The sequence below is a fragment of the Dermacentor variabilis genome, chromosome 3 (assembly GCF_050947875.1).
Source record: "Dermacentor variabilis isolate Ectoservices chromosome 3, ASM5094787v1, whole genome shotgun sequence".
In the NCBI taxonomy this organism is placed as follows: Eukaryota; Metazoa; Arthropoda; class Arachnida; order Ixodida; family Ixodidae; genus Dermacentor; species Dermacentor variabilis.
The window spans coordinates 90,662,692-90,680,245 of NC_134570.1; the positions used below are offsets into that span (position 1 = coordinate 90,662,692).

Here is a 17,554-nt window from a genome sequence, read left to right on the forward strand (position 1 = left end):
CTCAAGGAAATCGGAACCAGGGCACCATTACCTGGAAAGAGCATTGCGGTCCAAGCACACAAGAAAAAATAGTGGGAATGCCGTACATTCATTCGCTCGCGCACCAAGTAAAGAAAATTGTTAAATGACGCGATGTAAAAGTGGTGTTTTCCGCACCGGAAGAATTGATGGGCATGTGTGCAAAGGTAAACCCAGGTGGCACACGGGAACGACGCCGTGAAACACAACACAGAAAAAAGTTCATCGACTGCACTGAGGGAGTGGTATATTCTTTTCCACTTCAGTGCGGCAGAAAGTACATCGGACAGAGTGGACAATGTTTGAACGAAAGATTAAAGGAGCATGATTATAACGTTTCAAAAGCAGTCGCCGGACACCTTGGGACACATTGTAGAGATTGCGGATGTCGGCCATTCTTTAAGAATTGCAAGATTGTGAGCAAATATGGCAGCCAAATGACGCGAGAGATAATCGAAGCCGCTGAGATTGCGCGTTTCGGAAATATGTGTGTGATCATGCCATCAGTATCACTTAGACCAAAGGAAATAGATTTCCTCACGCGCTAACCTGAAATTTTGTATCCTGTTCCTTTTTTTGCGAAGTCGAGTGTAGCCAAATGAACAGATGACAAAGCCGGCTTGGCATGGGTAGATGACCATATTTCTAAATTTTTTTTCTTTGCTTTTTGCTGCTCCCCCCTCCCGCTCCCCCCGAGTATCTTCCTGTATTTATTCCATTGATAAGGGAATAAAACGATGGTTGCAAGTAGCGCTCTTTGGTCTGTGTTTCTCTTCTGTGTGTTCCAACCTCTAATATGCTATACCAACACGCCCAATCTTCAACCTTGGTAAATCTGTACCTTGAATATATGTCAAGATATACAATCGTTTTATAAAGCTTTCATTTTATTGTGCGACAAAACCACTTTGAAGTTTCACTTCTGCAGAGAAACGCCTAGATATAGAGCTAACGGTGCTTTGAACAAAACGAACCTTGTCTCCGACGTCCGACGCAACCGAAATAAGACAGGAAATTTACTGGGTATAAATCTTTTATTCGCCATCCACAGTGCCGCCTTTCCTGTAGTCGGAGTTTGCGAGTATGTGTCCGTCTCGTCCGCAGAGACCCAGTATGACGTTGAACCTTCCTTTACGCTCTGTAACATTGTGACCATATTTTCGCAGAGCCTCTCTAGCTGCCTGAAAGTGAAAAATTCGGAGATTGTGCAAATACAAATTATTATGTCACTTCACCACAGGCTGAAACGGACAGGCTTTTGTAGTCGGAATTCACAAACACAAAGAAAATCGGAGCCGTCTTGAATGATGAAACCAACTGGAAGCCGACAGTTGTCCTCTTTAAATAAATAATAAGTATATTGCGTTAACCTTCTTTGTAACCTCTGCGTTAATAATTTCAATACTACGGGCAGCTTCCGCAAATGTTTAATCTCAAATATAATTGGTACATTAATACCGCTTCACTAAACCGTTCGAGGGACGGTCCCTCTGCACGTAAGGCAGAGTTCCTTAATGCATTTCTGAAGAAAATTATTAGGCCGAGTTAGAGTGGTAGCAAATTCGTCTAAAAGCCTATAAATGATTTCTGTGTGCCAACACAGTATATTCCTGTGTTGCGTAGAAAATTGCCACCGAAGGTACCACTGCGCCTCCTCAATTTTAATTGTCCGCGTCAAAATGGACAACTTGCCGTGATCCACACAAGAACCCCCTTTGTGCCTCTCTCTGTGAACCAGCGAGTGCACATGAGAGCTACCATAGTTCAAAATTGATGGCGTCACTCTATTTTCTTCGCTTTCTCGCTTACACAAGCTTAGTTCTCGCTACGAATTAAGACTTTATTATTACAGAACCCTAATCTTTCAATCGACTTTGGGTTAATACTTACTATTTGTGTCGCCCTAAAAAAAATAAAAAAGAATTTTGTGGATTCAACGCAAGTGGAAATCCATGTATGTTCAACGCGATCATCTGGGCTGATTGCCGCTATTCGAAGCTCCTCCACTCCGCGCCTAAGAGTCAGAATCGCTCGCATTCTAACCCCGCTGAAGTGTGTACCCGCCTCCTATGCAATTAGTATACAATTTAATTTGTGTTCGAGCCTGCACCTGCACTTCACCCGCCGCCCCAAACCGCAATGGTTTGCAATATCTCTGGAAACAGCCCATCATGCTGCATCGTGCAACGCAGCACCCAGCAGGCAATATCCTCGAAATGGGAGACGAGGCAAAGAAAGGTTCGCCTTGTAAAAAAAAAGCACCAGGCAATCATTTTTCACAATTCGCTATTCATTTTTCACAATTCGCGAATGGCAAGCAGACCTCCGTGAGCGACCGTTCCTTCGACGTGCACTCTCCACACTAAGCGGCACCATCATTATTTTCTCTCCTTTCTTTTTTTTTATCCTTTACGCTGTTTCTTTTTTTGGCGTAGGTTAGCAAGATAAACGTGCATCTGGTTGACCTCTCTGCTCTTCCTTCGCCCTTTTTTTCTTATTCTTTATCTGCAAATAATCTAACCCAAGGGACGGCTGCGTGGCATAAGCTGCTGGGATGTCCTATTGTGTATAATACGACCATGTGTGTTGACGACAACACGAAGTGGCGACGACAATGGCATGTCAACAAAAGATAGACGATAATGTCAAGGAATCGAAGTAATCATGATAATAGAATGACGACTACTGTACAGGTATGATGATAGAGGTGTGACGACGATGTCATAACGACAATGGGATCATGACGCTGTATGGAGACCACGAAATGACGATAGTGCAACGACAACAATGGCATGACCACTATGACATGCCAACGAATGTATGGCGACAAAGCAACGTAAGCGACAATGTGGCGACGATGGTACGATGACGAAGTCACGACGGTAATGTTCTATTGACGGAGGCACGACGATGATAATATGATAGTGAATTAACATTGAATGATGTAAAGATGGACTTGGTGAACCTGAACATTCATATTTTCGGGAATGGGTAGGACCTCGATGTTTGAGATAGTGTCCCATGCTGGTACAGCTGGCTGTATGTCAGGCAGATGTCGAGTCACATACCACAAGCTTTGAAAGACTGCGCGATCCTGGACCGACCTTGTTAGTTGTAAAGAAATGGCCGAGAATGAGCTCACACTAAAATCCATATACCTAGTACTGTATACCCAATGGGGAAAGAATGATTTAGTCTAAAAAGTATGCGCATTCCATGCACTGTGATAATCGATGTAAGCGAAGCTTTGTGTCCTGTTTGCTTTGACTGACGATAATTAGCGGTGATGTGGACGGCGAATGTTTAATTTCTTCAGCGTTTAGTACAAGAGAGTGGTGAGTCGGTGTTAAACGTTACTTTGCGTGCACCACTGCTGTTTGTCTGCGTAGTACACAGAACACGGGAGAGCTGTTCGCTTCGCTGGGCGCCACACTTCTTCATTGCCTCACATGGCACATCACATTGAGGCATAAGTATTAAACTCTAATTAAATTAGGAGGTTGTACGCGTATGAATTTTGACACCGTGGTGTTCTTTAACGTGTCCCTAAATCTAAGTGCATGAGCATTTTTTTTATTTTGCCCCGTCTAATTGCGACTACCGCGGTCGGGATTAAATCCGCAACCTCGAGCAATGCTATAGCCGCAAAGCTACCACAGCGGGCACAACAGTGTTGATTTGACGGGTGACCGCTTCTGTAGAGTCGCCTTGACCCTACGGTGCGCATAATGCGGAACTGCTGCTTCGCGCCCTGCGCATGTTGTCCACTTACATATTTTTCAGAAATGGCAGAAACGTACCGTACCGTACCTTGAGCTTAAATTCATCTGCTTTGCCCGCAACTCCTGCTGTGTCTATAGCAGTAGCATTTTCTTACGTTCTCACGTTACCTTTTCCCTACCCTTCCCCTCCTTGTATGGTAACTGTGAGCAAAGAGTGACAAGGCTGTTATTCACTCGTTTAGCGACTGCGTCGATTGTAACAATTTTCTTCCCCTCTTCCGTTCTAACTGCCTTCCCTATGGACTAGCACGTTAGTAAAAAGGTGAACGCTGCAGTTTCTGCAATGCTTTTGCGGAGTTCACATATATCTACAGCTGTCAAGAGGGTAATGTGGCGACGCCTAGGGAGCTTCAGAAGGCACTGTGCGCATGCGACGTAATAGAACGGTCCAAACGAGTTTCTCGCGTCGCCTTTCCTCTCTGTCACGCACCTGTCATGTATACACACACTGAACCACCCTCCAACGCAGTGTGCGAGACAGCAGCAGCAGTGGGAAAGTCGAATGAAGAGGCAAAGAAAGCTTCGCTTCAATATAGGACAATGAAGAAGCCTTGGTATGTTTTATTAGGAGGTATGTGCATTTTAGAAGCACCTATGAGATACCTACGCAAAATTTTTATGCCAAAGTTTAAAGTTATATTGCGCATGGCTGAAGTGCCCTCACTGGCACTACTACTGTACCAAAAAAAATCAATTGACCTCAGTAATGATTCGCAATATTATTCAGTGGTACAATGAGTTATCCAAAATGCAATGGTGCCACAGCTACCATTACAAATGCCGTATTGGGCTCAAACCCAGAGATCTTGTCGGGGTTATAAGCTAGCCTAACATTGGTCATCCGATTGGCTCCAGAGTCCGCTGTAAAGCTACAAATGAGGCAGTAGAAGGGGGCATCAGCTGGGTCTCTTTTCAAGTCGTGGTAACGAGAGCAAAATTAATTTTTAGATAATACTTAGGAACATGTAAAAATTGACAAATATAGTAGACAAACAGGCCTATATCATTTCAAAAATATTAGAGCTGGTAGATACAAATGTTAGGGGTACAATTATTTGTACCTCCAAAGCGTACACGCGGAATGAAAGGAGTCAGAAAAATGAATGCCGAAGCACAGAATCGTTAGAAACGCAAGTGGACAGTGCTGTGTCGTCAAAAAAAAAAAGAGAGAGAGAAACAGGGAGGATAAATCGAATACGCAGAATGTAAATAAAAACACGTCGCCAAGAAAAGACATGGTCGACAAAGAAGAAACCGGAAAAATAAATGGCCCAACATGAAACATTACTCTGCTGGCGGTAGCAAGATTCTGAAGGAGACAACAAGTCCTAGGAGAAAAAATGAGCCCTTTCTTGGTTACCGGATTACGAACATTTAGCGTTCCTGTGGAATGTCCAGTCTTGTCCCTCTCCGCAATACGAAGTTTCCATTACCCTAGTAAGGTGTTTAATAACGCAACTAAATCTGTACATGAGCAGGTGTCGTTTCGCACCATCAAACCTTCGTGCGCCATAAGGTTATAGATCCGCTGGTACATTGCCTCCTCTCTTGCCGCAAAACAATTCGGAAAGAAAAACCTAATTAGAGCACCCCTATTGTGTATGGGCCTTCCTCTCTCAGTGATTAACATTTTATCTCTTGGGCAAGTACCCTTGGCCGAGGCCTAAAGGAAGTGTGTCAGATTGTGCATGAGTATGTCATTGGCACCGGGGGACTCTCATGTTAAACACCTTTTCCTCATCATTAACACTGAATAGCGTTATTTTCGTAATATAGAGTCTTCGCCAAAATAGGTATGAGAACTATTCAAGAAAAGAACTGATGAATAATTTATAATCACTAATAATTACATGTTGATAGTACAGATCAATAAGGTAGCAGGAAGCAAGAAATTCATAGTATGTTTCATTGAGAACCATGGCCGATACCCCCTCTGCCCCTCGCGGGTACGTGCCATAATATTGAAGGAAGAAGAAAGCTGCAATTTACTGTCGTATGAGCGGTTATGGGTAAATTTACTCCGCCTTAATAGATCTGCATGAATTCTTAATGCAATTTGGCATCGTAGCCCGGGGCAGCCTCGTCATAGTGAAGGTTCTCGGTGTACCTAGCATAAATACGAACTTGTGTAATTTCAAGCAAGGAATAATGAGGCTTAAATGAAATCGTTATATTTCGGGAACAGACGTTTGCGCAAAGATATTACTGCGACGGAAAGTTACGCTCGAAATCAGGTTTTCCTTGCCCCTCCATCCTTCCATTCCGTAACACCGATGACGACCGTTGTCAACATTGACGACACACGGCGATGATATTTCGGGTCGTCAGGCCACATCGTCATCCCCACCTTTGCCATGCCACATTGTGAAGAATAATAAGGCTTTTTCCACAACTGCTGGTGTTTTATGCCATGCCAGAGAAGGAATGTGCATTTGGAAGTCGAGTGCGCTAATCACTTAGCTATCACCCAAGTTTTCGTTTTTCTTTTTTGTCTACTACATGGGAGCAAAATCTATAGCGAAATGTAGCACTACCGAAATTTGAGTTGACGCGCAACATCCACACAGAAGTCTGGCAAGAGTGTGCAAGAACGCTAAGAAAATATTTAGATATCGCACCATACACAATTTGTTTTCTACCAATAAAAAAATCCACGTGATCCACCATATGATATGCTTGTGTTACTATAGGCCTGCATAGCCTTTGGCGAAGTAGAATGTGTGACAGGTATGCTAAATTACCGCGAAGCACTCGGTAATGCGGTAATTAAAGAAGTATATTTATACTAATTAGGCTTCTCCTTTTAACGAAATAGCTATGCGGCTGATCCTAATGTAAGACTTGAAGCGCGCCATCGGAGAAGTTCGTTACGGTTCGCATATATGCAAAAAGTTGGCGCTGGTAATATTTAGAGCTTAATGATTTCCGGAGAATTTCACACATGCAGGCAAAACCGAACAGCCAAAGAGCGCAACATTCGCACTCATAGTAAACGCCTCTTAGTGATGTCATTGATCGAGCCTCACATGTGGGTGAACATGAAGCGAGCATCCTTATGAAGCCGTTATCTCGGTCGCATCATGCTCGCCCGACGATGAGGTGCCACGTCAGAGCGACGTCACTACTAGGCGCGTGGCAGCATGTGCTCTTCGGCTTTTCAATTTACTTTTTCATTAGGGAAATGACACAAATTCATTCGGCTGTAAACATTAGCAACGCCAACCTTGTGCATTTCCGCTTTTGCATGCATTCCTTGTCTCACCATTACTGAAGAAATTGATGCCGCACAACCCTTAAGGGTTCACAGCCATATTGTTTTTTTTTTCTGCGTGAAAACGAGCCTGCTTTGTCTTACGTTTGAGAACGAAGGTTCAACCATAAGGTTATTTGGGATGAGCTGATGGTGGATTCTTGATTCGTCAATGGCCTCTTTAATGGTGTAGTTTTGCCAGAGTGCCCGAACAGTCACCTGCAAAATACACCAACAAAACAAAATGAAATTACTGGCATATTTTCCCTATGGGACTAATAAAGCACTGTTCGCACACTTACTGTAAGCCAACCATCTGCATGAAGTATTTCTTAATGGTGATTATTGTGCAAGACATTCCCATTGCCCTCATACAAATGTGTGAGATGACTTTAATCATATATTACCGCCATGAACTTGCACCCTGATTCAATGGACCGTTGTGGTGTCAAAATACACTACTCCAGGCTTTGCTGTCTAGCGTCGGCAAATAATTGTCTACAGCTTTCAAGTTTATTATTGACAGCTACAAGATACGGTTCTCCAGGGATTTGAACTCAAGCCAAATAAGCACCTGAGAAAGCATTAAGCTGTTTCATTCAAGTGGCACAGCAAACATAATGACAAAAAAGTATAAGTTTGTCCCAGAAGGCGGAGCATCTATTCGAATAGCAAATTAGTAGACAGCTATACGACGTAAGGATAGTAGGTTTATCGGTCATATAAACTTGTAAACACTTACTTACTAACGAAATTAGCAAGCATGATGTCAAGGGCGCACAAGCAAATATGAACTCATCTCACTCAATGACCGCGGAAACTGACTGTCAAAACGCTCGACTGAGGAAGCGCGGCAGCAGTAGCGAGCGAATTGACCTTCGTGCTGCGTCTGGAATCAACGCGGACTAAGCGGCGAATACACAAAGCACAGGAAGCTATGAACCCTCAGCCCACCTAGACTCTGTACTCATCAGAGATTGCTTTCAAGACACGACCCGCGCGGTTGCGCCAAACACTGCTGCTGCCGGAGTAGAACAACCCCCTTTCTGCTCTCCCCACGTTGCCTAGCCGACGTTCGTTTCCTCCCCGCTTTCGCCCCTTGCACGCGCAAGATTGAGCCGCCATCGTCGGCTCACCCTCGCATGCTTTCACTCGCACATACAGCATACAGCACGCCCTTGGATTTTATACGAATCATCATGGCGACCACGATGGCAGAAATGCGCCATGAGTGTTCATTATCGGCAATGTTTTCTATTGTTTGACTAGAAATTTAAATTCAAACATTTTCTCATTGGTGAAAATGGGGTCATGTTAAACGTAATGTGTGGCGAAAGTTTGTTGCTCCGAATAATTGATGAGTCCCGCAAAAGATTACTAAACACTCGTTTATTCGTGCGCATTCTTTCGTTGTACGATGCGCCCGCGCCGTGTCCCCGTTTGACTAACCAAGGTACAGCTTGCCCCATTTTTAGTCATATCGCGTGAACGCCAACTTCACAGCATGTGAGGGATTTAGAACGCTGAGACACGGTGAGATCGCGGACAATGCGCCCACGCGCGCCAAGCAGGCTACATGTGCCAGCGTCGCCTGTCACGCCGTTGACTTCTGTAAGCCACGCACCGCGTCAATGTCTGGGTTATTCTATCGGCGTGGTCCCCTTCACAAAAATAAAACCCGTTGTGACTCATAAACCGCTTCACGAAACCATCGCTTCACATAGATTCCGACATGTGCGTTGGATCTGCGATGTTCTTTTTTTCTTTCGTACTACTGCACTCGAGCGCATATGCGCTATGAAATGAAGCATTAAAAAAGTTTACTTTGCCAGCCCATACAAAGTATGTGAAGAATGGAGCCTCGCGGATTACATAGCCGGGACACGTGCATTTCTCAAGTGAACAGAGTCGCAGACGACGCTTGAACTGCAGGGTGCTCTGTGCGTTTGCGCGTAATACGGCCGATCTTGCCGCTTCTCGCCGTTCAAAGGCTCTGACATGTCGTGCGATCCCCTAAAAACGCCTTAATTAAGGGACCTTAGGTACCTTCATTACACTCGGTGCAAATATATGGTACGTTATCTATGATTTTTTTGGCAAACCTCGAAGCGTGTGGGTTAATTAGGCGTTTTGTAGCAAATAATCCATACAAGCGCTAGCTTTCAGCATTATAATTATACCTTACCAACGGCGTAGAATGTAACCCGCTGTCTTGGGAAAACTCTGAGAGCCACAAAGTCAAAAGTGGTTAAAAAGTTGAGAGGGGGGGAGGCGGTGAGGTGCATAACAGCAATGAACATGCGAAGTTTATTATACGTGAGTCAAATACGGCTGCCCCCCCCCCAAACAAAATAAAGTTAAAGCGCTCGAAAGCAACGCATGAGTGTTATTAAAAGTATTTCCCAGTCATGCCAGAAAAGTGCGCGTGACACGAAGTTCACATTTAGTAGAAACGAGGGGGCCATATTAGGGGTAATGCGTGAGGAACGTCAAGCATTTTTAGATTATTTCTATGCTTCGGAAATAATTGCTCAATACTCGTTATATGAAGTATTGCAGACGTTATAGGAAGCGCTTTGTGTTCGCTCACGGTTCCCAGAAAACTCACTTTGATGCTGTCTTCAGGTTTTATAAAAAATATTGAAGGCACATTATATTCTATGTTCGTGAAATTTTTAATGCCTACACTTGGCTTAATTGTGATGTTGCACAAGGTTATACGCATGCTTTTTTCAGAGTTATGACAAAGCCTGTTGATAGCAAGTTGAAGGTTTCGCAAAAGTAAGTCTTCGTCATGATTCATATGCTGGCAACGTGATCAAAGTGCGTCATTTAATAACAGGCAATCGAAATACTGAATCCAACCGTTCGAGAGGAACAGTTTGGCTGGAAATTGGACTGCGATTCATCAAGTTCGCACAAACGTGCTGTTTTTCCTGTTTTTGTTTTCACGGCTTCTCCCTTCGTTCTCCTCGTCCCTCCTGTAGATGGTTTGCGAATGTACCACGTGCATCACATGGCAATGTGTCTGCACTAAGACGCACTAAAAGCCAGCAGACATGGGAGGAAACATAGCGGAGGCCTAGGTTCTCTCTGCCCCCCACTTTGGCCACCGCCACGGCACGTGGCATAGCTGCGGCTATTCACCCTCTCTCACGGTTATAGAGGTGCCAATAATGTGCACTCGTCCTGGTGTGGTAGCCCTTGATCCTCGTCCTGTTCCGTCCGTCGACAAACCATCGCTGTATCGCGCCCGTGGGCATGTCCACAATGACAGTGTGTCGACGATTATTATTATTATTATTATTATTATTATTATTATTATTATTATTATTATTATTATTATTATTATTATTATTATTATTATTATTATTATTATTATTATTAGTCGGCAGCGATAAATTGGCCTGTTCGACTGATCGCCTGTACTTCCACAGACCCCCTGGACTGCTGAAGGTTTTTCCCGCTGGATTGGCAGAGGTGCGCTCCTCGACGCCGACCGACACTGCTCGGCTGATTTCGTCGCCTGGATCCTGCTCTTCTGGCAACGCAGGCCCGGCATTTCAGCATAAAACGCCCACTCAACCCAGATCGCTTCGAAGTCGGCAGCGATACATTGGCCTGTTAAACTGATCGCGTGTACTGCCACAGGTATATTTTCTTTTGTAATATTTTGCTTCTCACTGTATGTGAAGTGCTGCCGACTGCCAAGCGTTGCTTTCATAACCTGTCGCGATGTCTGATGACAGCCTATGATGTATTGCCTATCAATAAAGTCTGCCTAGTGATGGACAGATTATGGCGTGTTGTGAATGAAAATATTCATATCATCTCGGGCAGACTTGCTCGGGTATTGCCCCTAATACCTCTAACACCATGGGACAGGCGATACGTGAGGGTTCGGTATGCAAGACCTGCAGAGCGAACAAAAAGCAACCTTCTTCATCCCACTTGAATTCAGCGCAAGCGGCAGGCAATAACGACGCCATTTTAGCTGTCGCTGAAATCAAGGACGTAAAAAAAGCTTAGAAGTACTACCGGCACTGCCTGCTAAAGTTGACTCGCTGTTGCTTCTGAAAGCAGAAATCCTGAAGCTGACAAAGACCGTCTCTGACCTTGAATACGCCGTTACTTTCTTGTCAAAGCAGTACGAGACCGCACGGGAACAGCTCAAGTTGTCTGAAGATGCCGCACGGACCAGAGACAAAGAAATTCAGAAGCTAAAATAGACTGTCCGTGTTAAGGCTGAGATGTTGCAACGATTGCAGCATGATCAAAACGAATGTGAACAGCACAGCAGAAAGACAAATTTGGAAATTTGGGGTATGCCGGTTGCCGATAAGGAAGATTTCAAGAATATACTGCATGATCTGGCTGGCAAAATTGATTTACCCGGATTTTATGTTAATGCTGACGTTGTTGCTGTCCACCGACTTTCTGGCAAAACAGAGACTATCCCTAGAGTCTTGGTTCGTTTCTCAACGGTAAACATGAAAAAAAAACTGGATCAAGGCTCGTGGAAAACTTCGACAGTGCTGTGAATCCAAAGTGCTTCGAAAGCTCTACTTTAATGACACTCTAACGAAGGCAAATCAGCATCGATTCTGACTTGCCCGGGCCGCAGGCAAGTAACAAAAGTACAAGTTCGTTTGGGTGAGAGTAGGCAAAATCTTCGAAAAGAAGGACAAAGACTCTCCACTCATTCGCATTACCAATGAAATGGATGTTGAAAAAATGCAATGAATATGACTCCGCCTATTTTACTTGATTTTCCGAGATTTCGAGCTCTTAAGGACAGCTTCGGTGCAAATTCCGAATTAGACTTTACCTTGGTCAATATAAATATTCGCAGCCTACGTAAATACTGGGATGAATTTAAAAAATATTGCAGAAGATGCAAAAACTTTTGCAGATGTATTTGTGCTAACCAAAATGAATATTTCCGAATCAAGAGCGCAGTTCTTTGTCATAAAAGGTTACAGCGCAGAATGTATCACTCATTCGCACCGTCGAGGGGGTGGGACTGCAGTTTTGTAAATGAAAAGTACACAGTATCATGCATTGATGTAGATCTTGCTCATGCGTAATGCCTGTGTTTAAATGTAAGCTTTTTCAGACCACTCTTACTTTGTTAGCGATCTACCGGCCTCCTGCAAAAAGCCTCAGTCGCTTTATACAAGAATTAGACTGTTTTAAAGCGTTTCAGTTATGAGGACGTGTTTTGCCTCACCGGTGATTTAAATATGTACGTATTATGCCCAGGCAAAGCTAAAGTGTCAGATTATCTATCTGTCCTTTTTGCGTTTGGCCACGAAACCCTGGTCACCACCTTCACACGTGAATAAGTTGTGAGTGGCGGAACAACGCATTCTTGCTTAGACCACATCGCCGTACGGGCGCCTAATCACGATCTGCATACAAGCGTGCATATGCAACGCTTAGCAGACCACTACTTCACTGTCTGTCGTTTTAGCTTGAGGCGCCTTTTTAACACATCTCACGGTTGGAAAGTAAATAGCTCAGATAGGCGAATGCGCGTTGCCTTTGTTGATCAACGCAAATTGGATGAGATGATTGGCAGGTTCGACTGGTCTTCACTTATTGTTTCCGGTGTGCCAGTGTTGATTTATGAACAATTTTGTGCGCAAATACGCAGCTTTCAAGAGGCCTGCCCTCTAATTGTTATAACTAAACAGAGAAGAAATCATAACTGGCTTACCGCGTACATCATGAATGCAATCGCCTACCGAGATTTGCAGCGGAAACGGCTTAAGCGAACTCCAAGCAAAGCTGAGCTTCGCGGTAGCTACAGAATCACAAGGAATAAAGTCATCGCCGTTATACGATGCGCTAAGCAACGCTACTTTCAACGTCAGCTTCAATTATCTGTTCGAAACCCGGCGAAGATGTGGTCACTGATAAACCACCTACGCGGTAAAGATACTACCAATTCAAAGCTAGCCGACGCTTTCCCGTGTGATCTTGCACAGACCGCCACAATCTTCAATCAACATTTCGCACGCGTTTCGGGAGCAACCTCAACGGGGCCAGCTGGCCGCTCTGGAAAAGAAAAAATCATATCGGCTTCGGCGTTCTTACCGACTATAACATTTGGCGCACTCGCAAGAATAGTTACTAGGTTTAGGCAACATAGGCCAGCTGGTATAGATGGTATATCGGTATATTTGCTCCAACGAAACTTCAACGCGCTATCGGGTATTCTTCTTGTCGCACTTAATGGGTTCCCAGAGACAGCTACAATGCCGGCGGAATTAAAAACGGCTATTGTATCTCCATTATTTAAAGGAGGAAAGAACGGTATTGTGGACAGTTACCGACCTATTTCAATCTTCCCTATCATGTCACAAATAAGAGAAAAAAATTCTCTTAGAAACCATGACGTCGTTTCTAGATAAGTTTTCAGTTATACAGAGCCGTCAGTTTGGTTTTGTCACGGGACGGGGCACCATGCTCGAGGAATTTTCAGACGTATTAAAGACAGCTTTAGAACAAAACATGTTTGCATGTGCATTGTTTCTCGATACATCTAAAGCATTCGACACTGTGAACCACGAACTCCTGCTTGAAATGCTATACCTGCTCGGCTTCAGGGGGCCATTTTACCAGTTCCTAAAAAACGATTTGTCGAGCCGCTCACAGGTGATATCTTTAGACAACCAGTTATTCATCAATAACAAGCTACCTATGAAAGCTGGGGTGCCTCAGGGCTCTATTTGGTCTCTTGTTTTTAACATATTTATAAATGATTTTTTTCAGCTGTATCGAAGTGTATGATATTTCAGTATGCAGATCATACTGTCGTTTTAACAAAACATATCTGTTACACAAAAGCAGTTGCGTTACTTCAAGAGAGTGCGTACGATGCAGTGATCTGGTTTGCTAACAACTGCTTGTCAATAAACAAGGAAAAAACAAAAATGGTATGTTTTAGAAATCCACTTAAAGCAACTGTTAAAAATTTACCCTTGTTTCTGCACTGTCGTACTTGCCAATCATGTCAGGGTGCCAGCGTAGAATATGTAAACTCCATTAAATACCTTGGTGTTTTCTTTGACAGCGACCGCTCATAGAATGATTACATGACATATCTTTGCGGCAGGCTCAGAAGTGTTTCATCGCTGCTTTTTAACATTAAATTCATTCTTCCGATGCCTGTAAAAATCACTATCATGCAGGCCTTAGCATACAGTGTGTTACGTTATGGCATTACACTGTTCGGGTTTTGCTCATCTCGATGGCTGTGTTGAAATGACAGAATTCTAAGAAATATGTTGAAGTCCAATGCGTATAACTCTTCCTCGGCCGAGGAGGAAGAAGACGACGACGGTGCGAGCGGTCGCATGTTGCCTCGGCTCCTGCATTTTTTTCTTTTTGTGCCTACCCAATCGCTTCAAGAGCCTGATTTCTTGCCTGAACCTATGTGAGTGTTATCGGCACTTCTTGACAGTTCTTTTAGCAACTCCGACGTCCCTTACGCAAGCCGCAGCCCTTTTTAGGGCTCTCGGCTTACCGTCTCGCTGCTCGGCCTAGCTCCGCCTAGCATGGGCGCAGGAACGGAGCGCGATGGCGCGCGCACCTGGCGCGAGATCCACAATAACCTCTCGAAACAGCGTCAGCATCCTTCGCCACCAGCATACCCCACAGTGGCTCATAAGACTCAATTAAGAGCTGAACCGAAGCCCCCGCCACTGCCGCGCGGCGATTATAAAATCATCCTAAGAGTTCGTGGGTGCCTCAGCTGCGCTGGAATCCATGCATGCATCCTCAGACAAGTCATCCTCAAGGCTGCGGGGCTCCCCATCACCGACCGCATCAGTTCTGACAAAATTCGTGTCAACACCATCAACAATACCGTTCTACTCAGCACACCAGACATGGGACGTGCAGATCTCTACCACAACATCTAGAGTCTGCAATTCAATAGTAACCCTTACGAAGTCGCCACCCATGTGGCCGATCCCATCGATACCTGCAGAGGATCCATTCACTTGCCCCCAGATTACTCAGAAGATGACATCGCCTCAACCCTCCGCAGATGCAATCCAACATTGATTATTGGGGGTGCACGACGCCTGGGCAATACTGAAACCATCACGGTCATATTGCAAGACAAAATCATCCCTTTCTACGTCAACTACGACGGCTGTTCCCTTCGATGCCGCCCCTTCAGGCAGAAAGTAGAAGCCTGCACCCGATGCCGCGGGATTGGTCATCGCCAGGACGTCTGCACAAATGCCACCGACACACTCTGCCCCAAGTGTGGAATGAAAGACGCACGCATGGACCACGAATGTGACCCGATATGTGTTGTGTGCGACGGAAACCATCACACCGGCTCCTCACTGTGCAAACAAAGGTTCAAACCGCGCCCTACCCGTCCCAGGCATAAACAAGACACTTCACCCACCAACCGAACTCCCAGTCTCGACCGCACACGCGACTCAAGCTGGCGAAGAAGTCGCAGAAAAAGCAAGGACCGTGGGCCTGGCTATGCAACCCAAGACGTCACCTGGCCAGCTCTATCATCAAGCCCTACTCTCGCCAACTCCTCGCGCAACCCACCCCAGGTAAGCTGGGCTAAAGTAGCCTCTTCCAGCTGCTCCTCAAACCAGACTGCTAATAATGAATCCCTCCTTGAAGAAAATACAATTCTAAAAGCCAAAATTCAAAGACTTAAATTAGAACTCCAATCTCGTCACGCCTTTACTTCAACCTCTGAAGCCCCTCTCTCTAACACGACCCTTTGGACTCATCATCCATCAGCCCTACCTGAAACCTCTTCACACCGCCCCATGGACACTAGCCCCTCCACTGAACGGGAACCGCTTCACCCTCCCCCCAGCAAACGTAAAACTCCGAGCACTCCGCGATCAGAAGACACCCTGGACGAGACAATCTTAAATTATAACGACAGGCTAACCACTTTGGAGACTAAATTCCATAATATACTCACTGCAATTGAAAAAATCAATACAGATTACACAGCCAGGAATGAAAAGCTCGACGAATTTATTGAATTCGTAGAAGCACACATCCAACAAACTACAAGTTGGATAGCTGGAGTCACCGCGAATCATCCTAACATAGTTGCACCTGCTCGATCCGCCTCCCCACCAGCTCCGCCTAACAGTGGCCAATAACCCGACAATCTCCGAGTTTGAAGTGTGGCAGTGGAACTGTAGGGGGTTTCGAAAAAAGAAAGCAAACCTCCATCAGTTTCTAGCCTCCTCTTCTAATCTCCCAGCTGTCATTGTGCTTCAGGAAACTCACGGACTAATCAGCTTCCCAGGTTATAATGTCTATCAGAACAATAAGGTGTCCCGGCCCGATACGGCAATTCTTATGCAAAAGCACCTCACTGCCAATCACTCCCAATTCGACAGCGTCGATATAGAGCACGATTTTCTAGAAATTATTCCTCGCAAAAATAATGCACCTGGCCTTTACATTCTCAATATCTATAGTCGTCAACAAGACCAACATCACCGCTTTGACTCCCTTTTCGCTCAAGCTATTGCCGCTGCCACCCACCACCCCCTCCTAATCCTTGGAGATTTCAACGCACCCAACCATTTGTGGGGTCACTCCGTTTCTACTCCTAAGGGCCGAGCCCTATGGATCCACATACAAGACCACAGACTCACATTATATAACGACATCGATGCACCAACCAGGCTAGGCAATAGCGTAGCTATGGACACCTCCCTCGATCTTACGCTTACACACAGAATCCATCACGTCACATGGCACAACTCACAAGTTAACCTCGGCAGCGACCATTACATCATTACCATCACACTACAATTAAAACACAAACCCTTTGCACCCAAACGCCTCAGCCTTACCATTTGGGACAATTTTCGAGAGGCCCGCCAGATATCCGCTCCCACAAACATTCAAGACATTTCAGAATGGGTTCAGCAACTACATTCAGACGCCCAGACGCACACTACCACTCTGCGCCCCGAAACCGCTCTCACTACGGTTGATTCCAAACTTCTACACATGTGGGAAGCCAAACAGTCCCTTCTCAAAAGGTGGAAGAGGTAACGGTTCAACCGAAAACTAAGACTCAGAATTGCCAAATTAGACCTCCAGATCCAGGAGTACGACACACAACTGGCCTGCCAGCAGTGGGGCCAGGTATGTGAAAGCATGCATGACAACCTCGATAACAAGCGCACATGGCAGCTCTTGCGACACTTATTAGACCCTACCACATCGCGCACACACCACAACCATAGCATAAACAAACTGCTACATGCACACAAAAACAACCTCAACGGATTCTTCGATGACCTCCGCCATAAACATCTCCCTTCCGCTCAGAAGTATGACATGCCGAAATATACTGGCGAACACAACGACCTACTTAGCGCCGCTATCACGGAAGCAGAGGTTCGCCATGCCCTCGCCACCCTGCGCACAATGTCAGCACCAGGCCCCGACCTTATTAACTATATAATACTCCGCAATCTAGACG

General features: G+C 45.1%; 1 protein-coding gene across 1 annotated transcript in view; it reads right to left on the reverse strand.

The window, feature by feature from the left end:
* Window positions 1-1,049: 1,049 nt before the first annotated feature.
* LOC142574616 (scoloptoxin SSD14-like) overlaps window positions 1,050-17,554 on the reverse strand; it is a 103,222-nt gene continuing 86,717 nt past the window's right edge. Inside the window, exons 12-13 of the mRNA XM_075683659.1 lie at window positions 7,156-7,269; window positions 1,050-1,199 (exon numbers count right to left, since the gene is read on the reverse strand). Of these exons, the coding sequence (XP_075539774.1) occupies window positions 1,053-1,199; window positions 7,156-7,269 (261 nt within the window). The 3' untranslated portion in view covers window positions 1,050-1,052. The remainder of the gene's footprint in view (window positions 1,200-7,155; window positions 7,270-17,554) is intronic.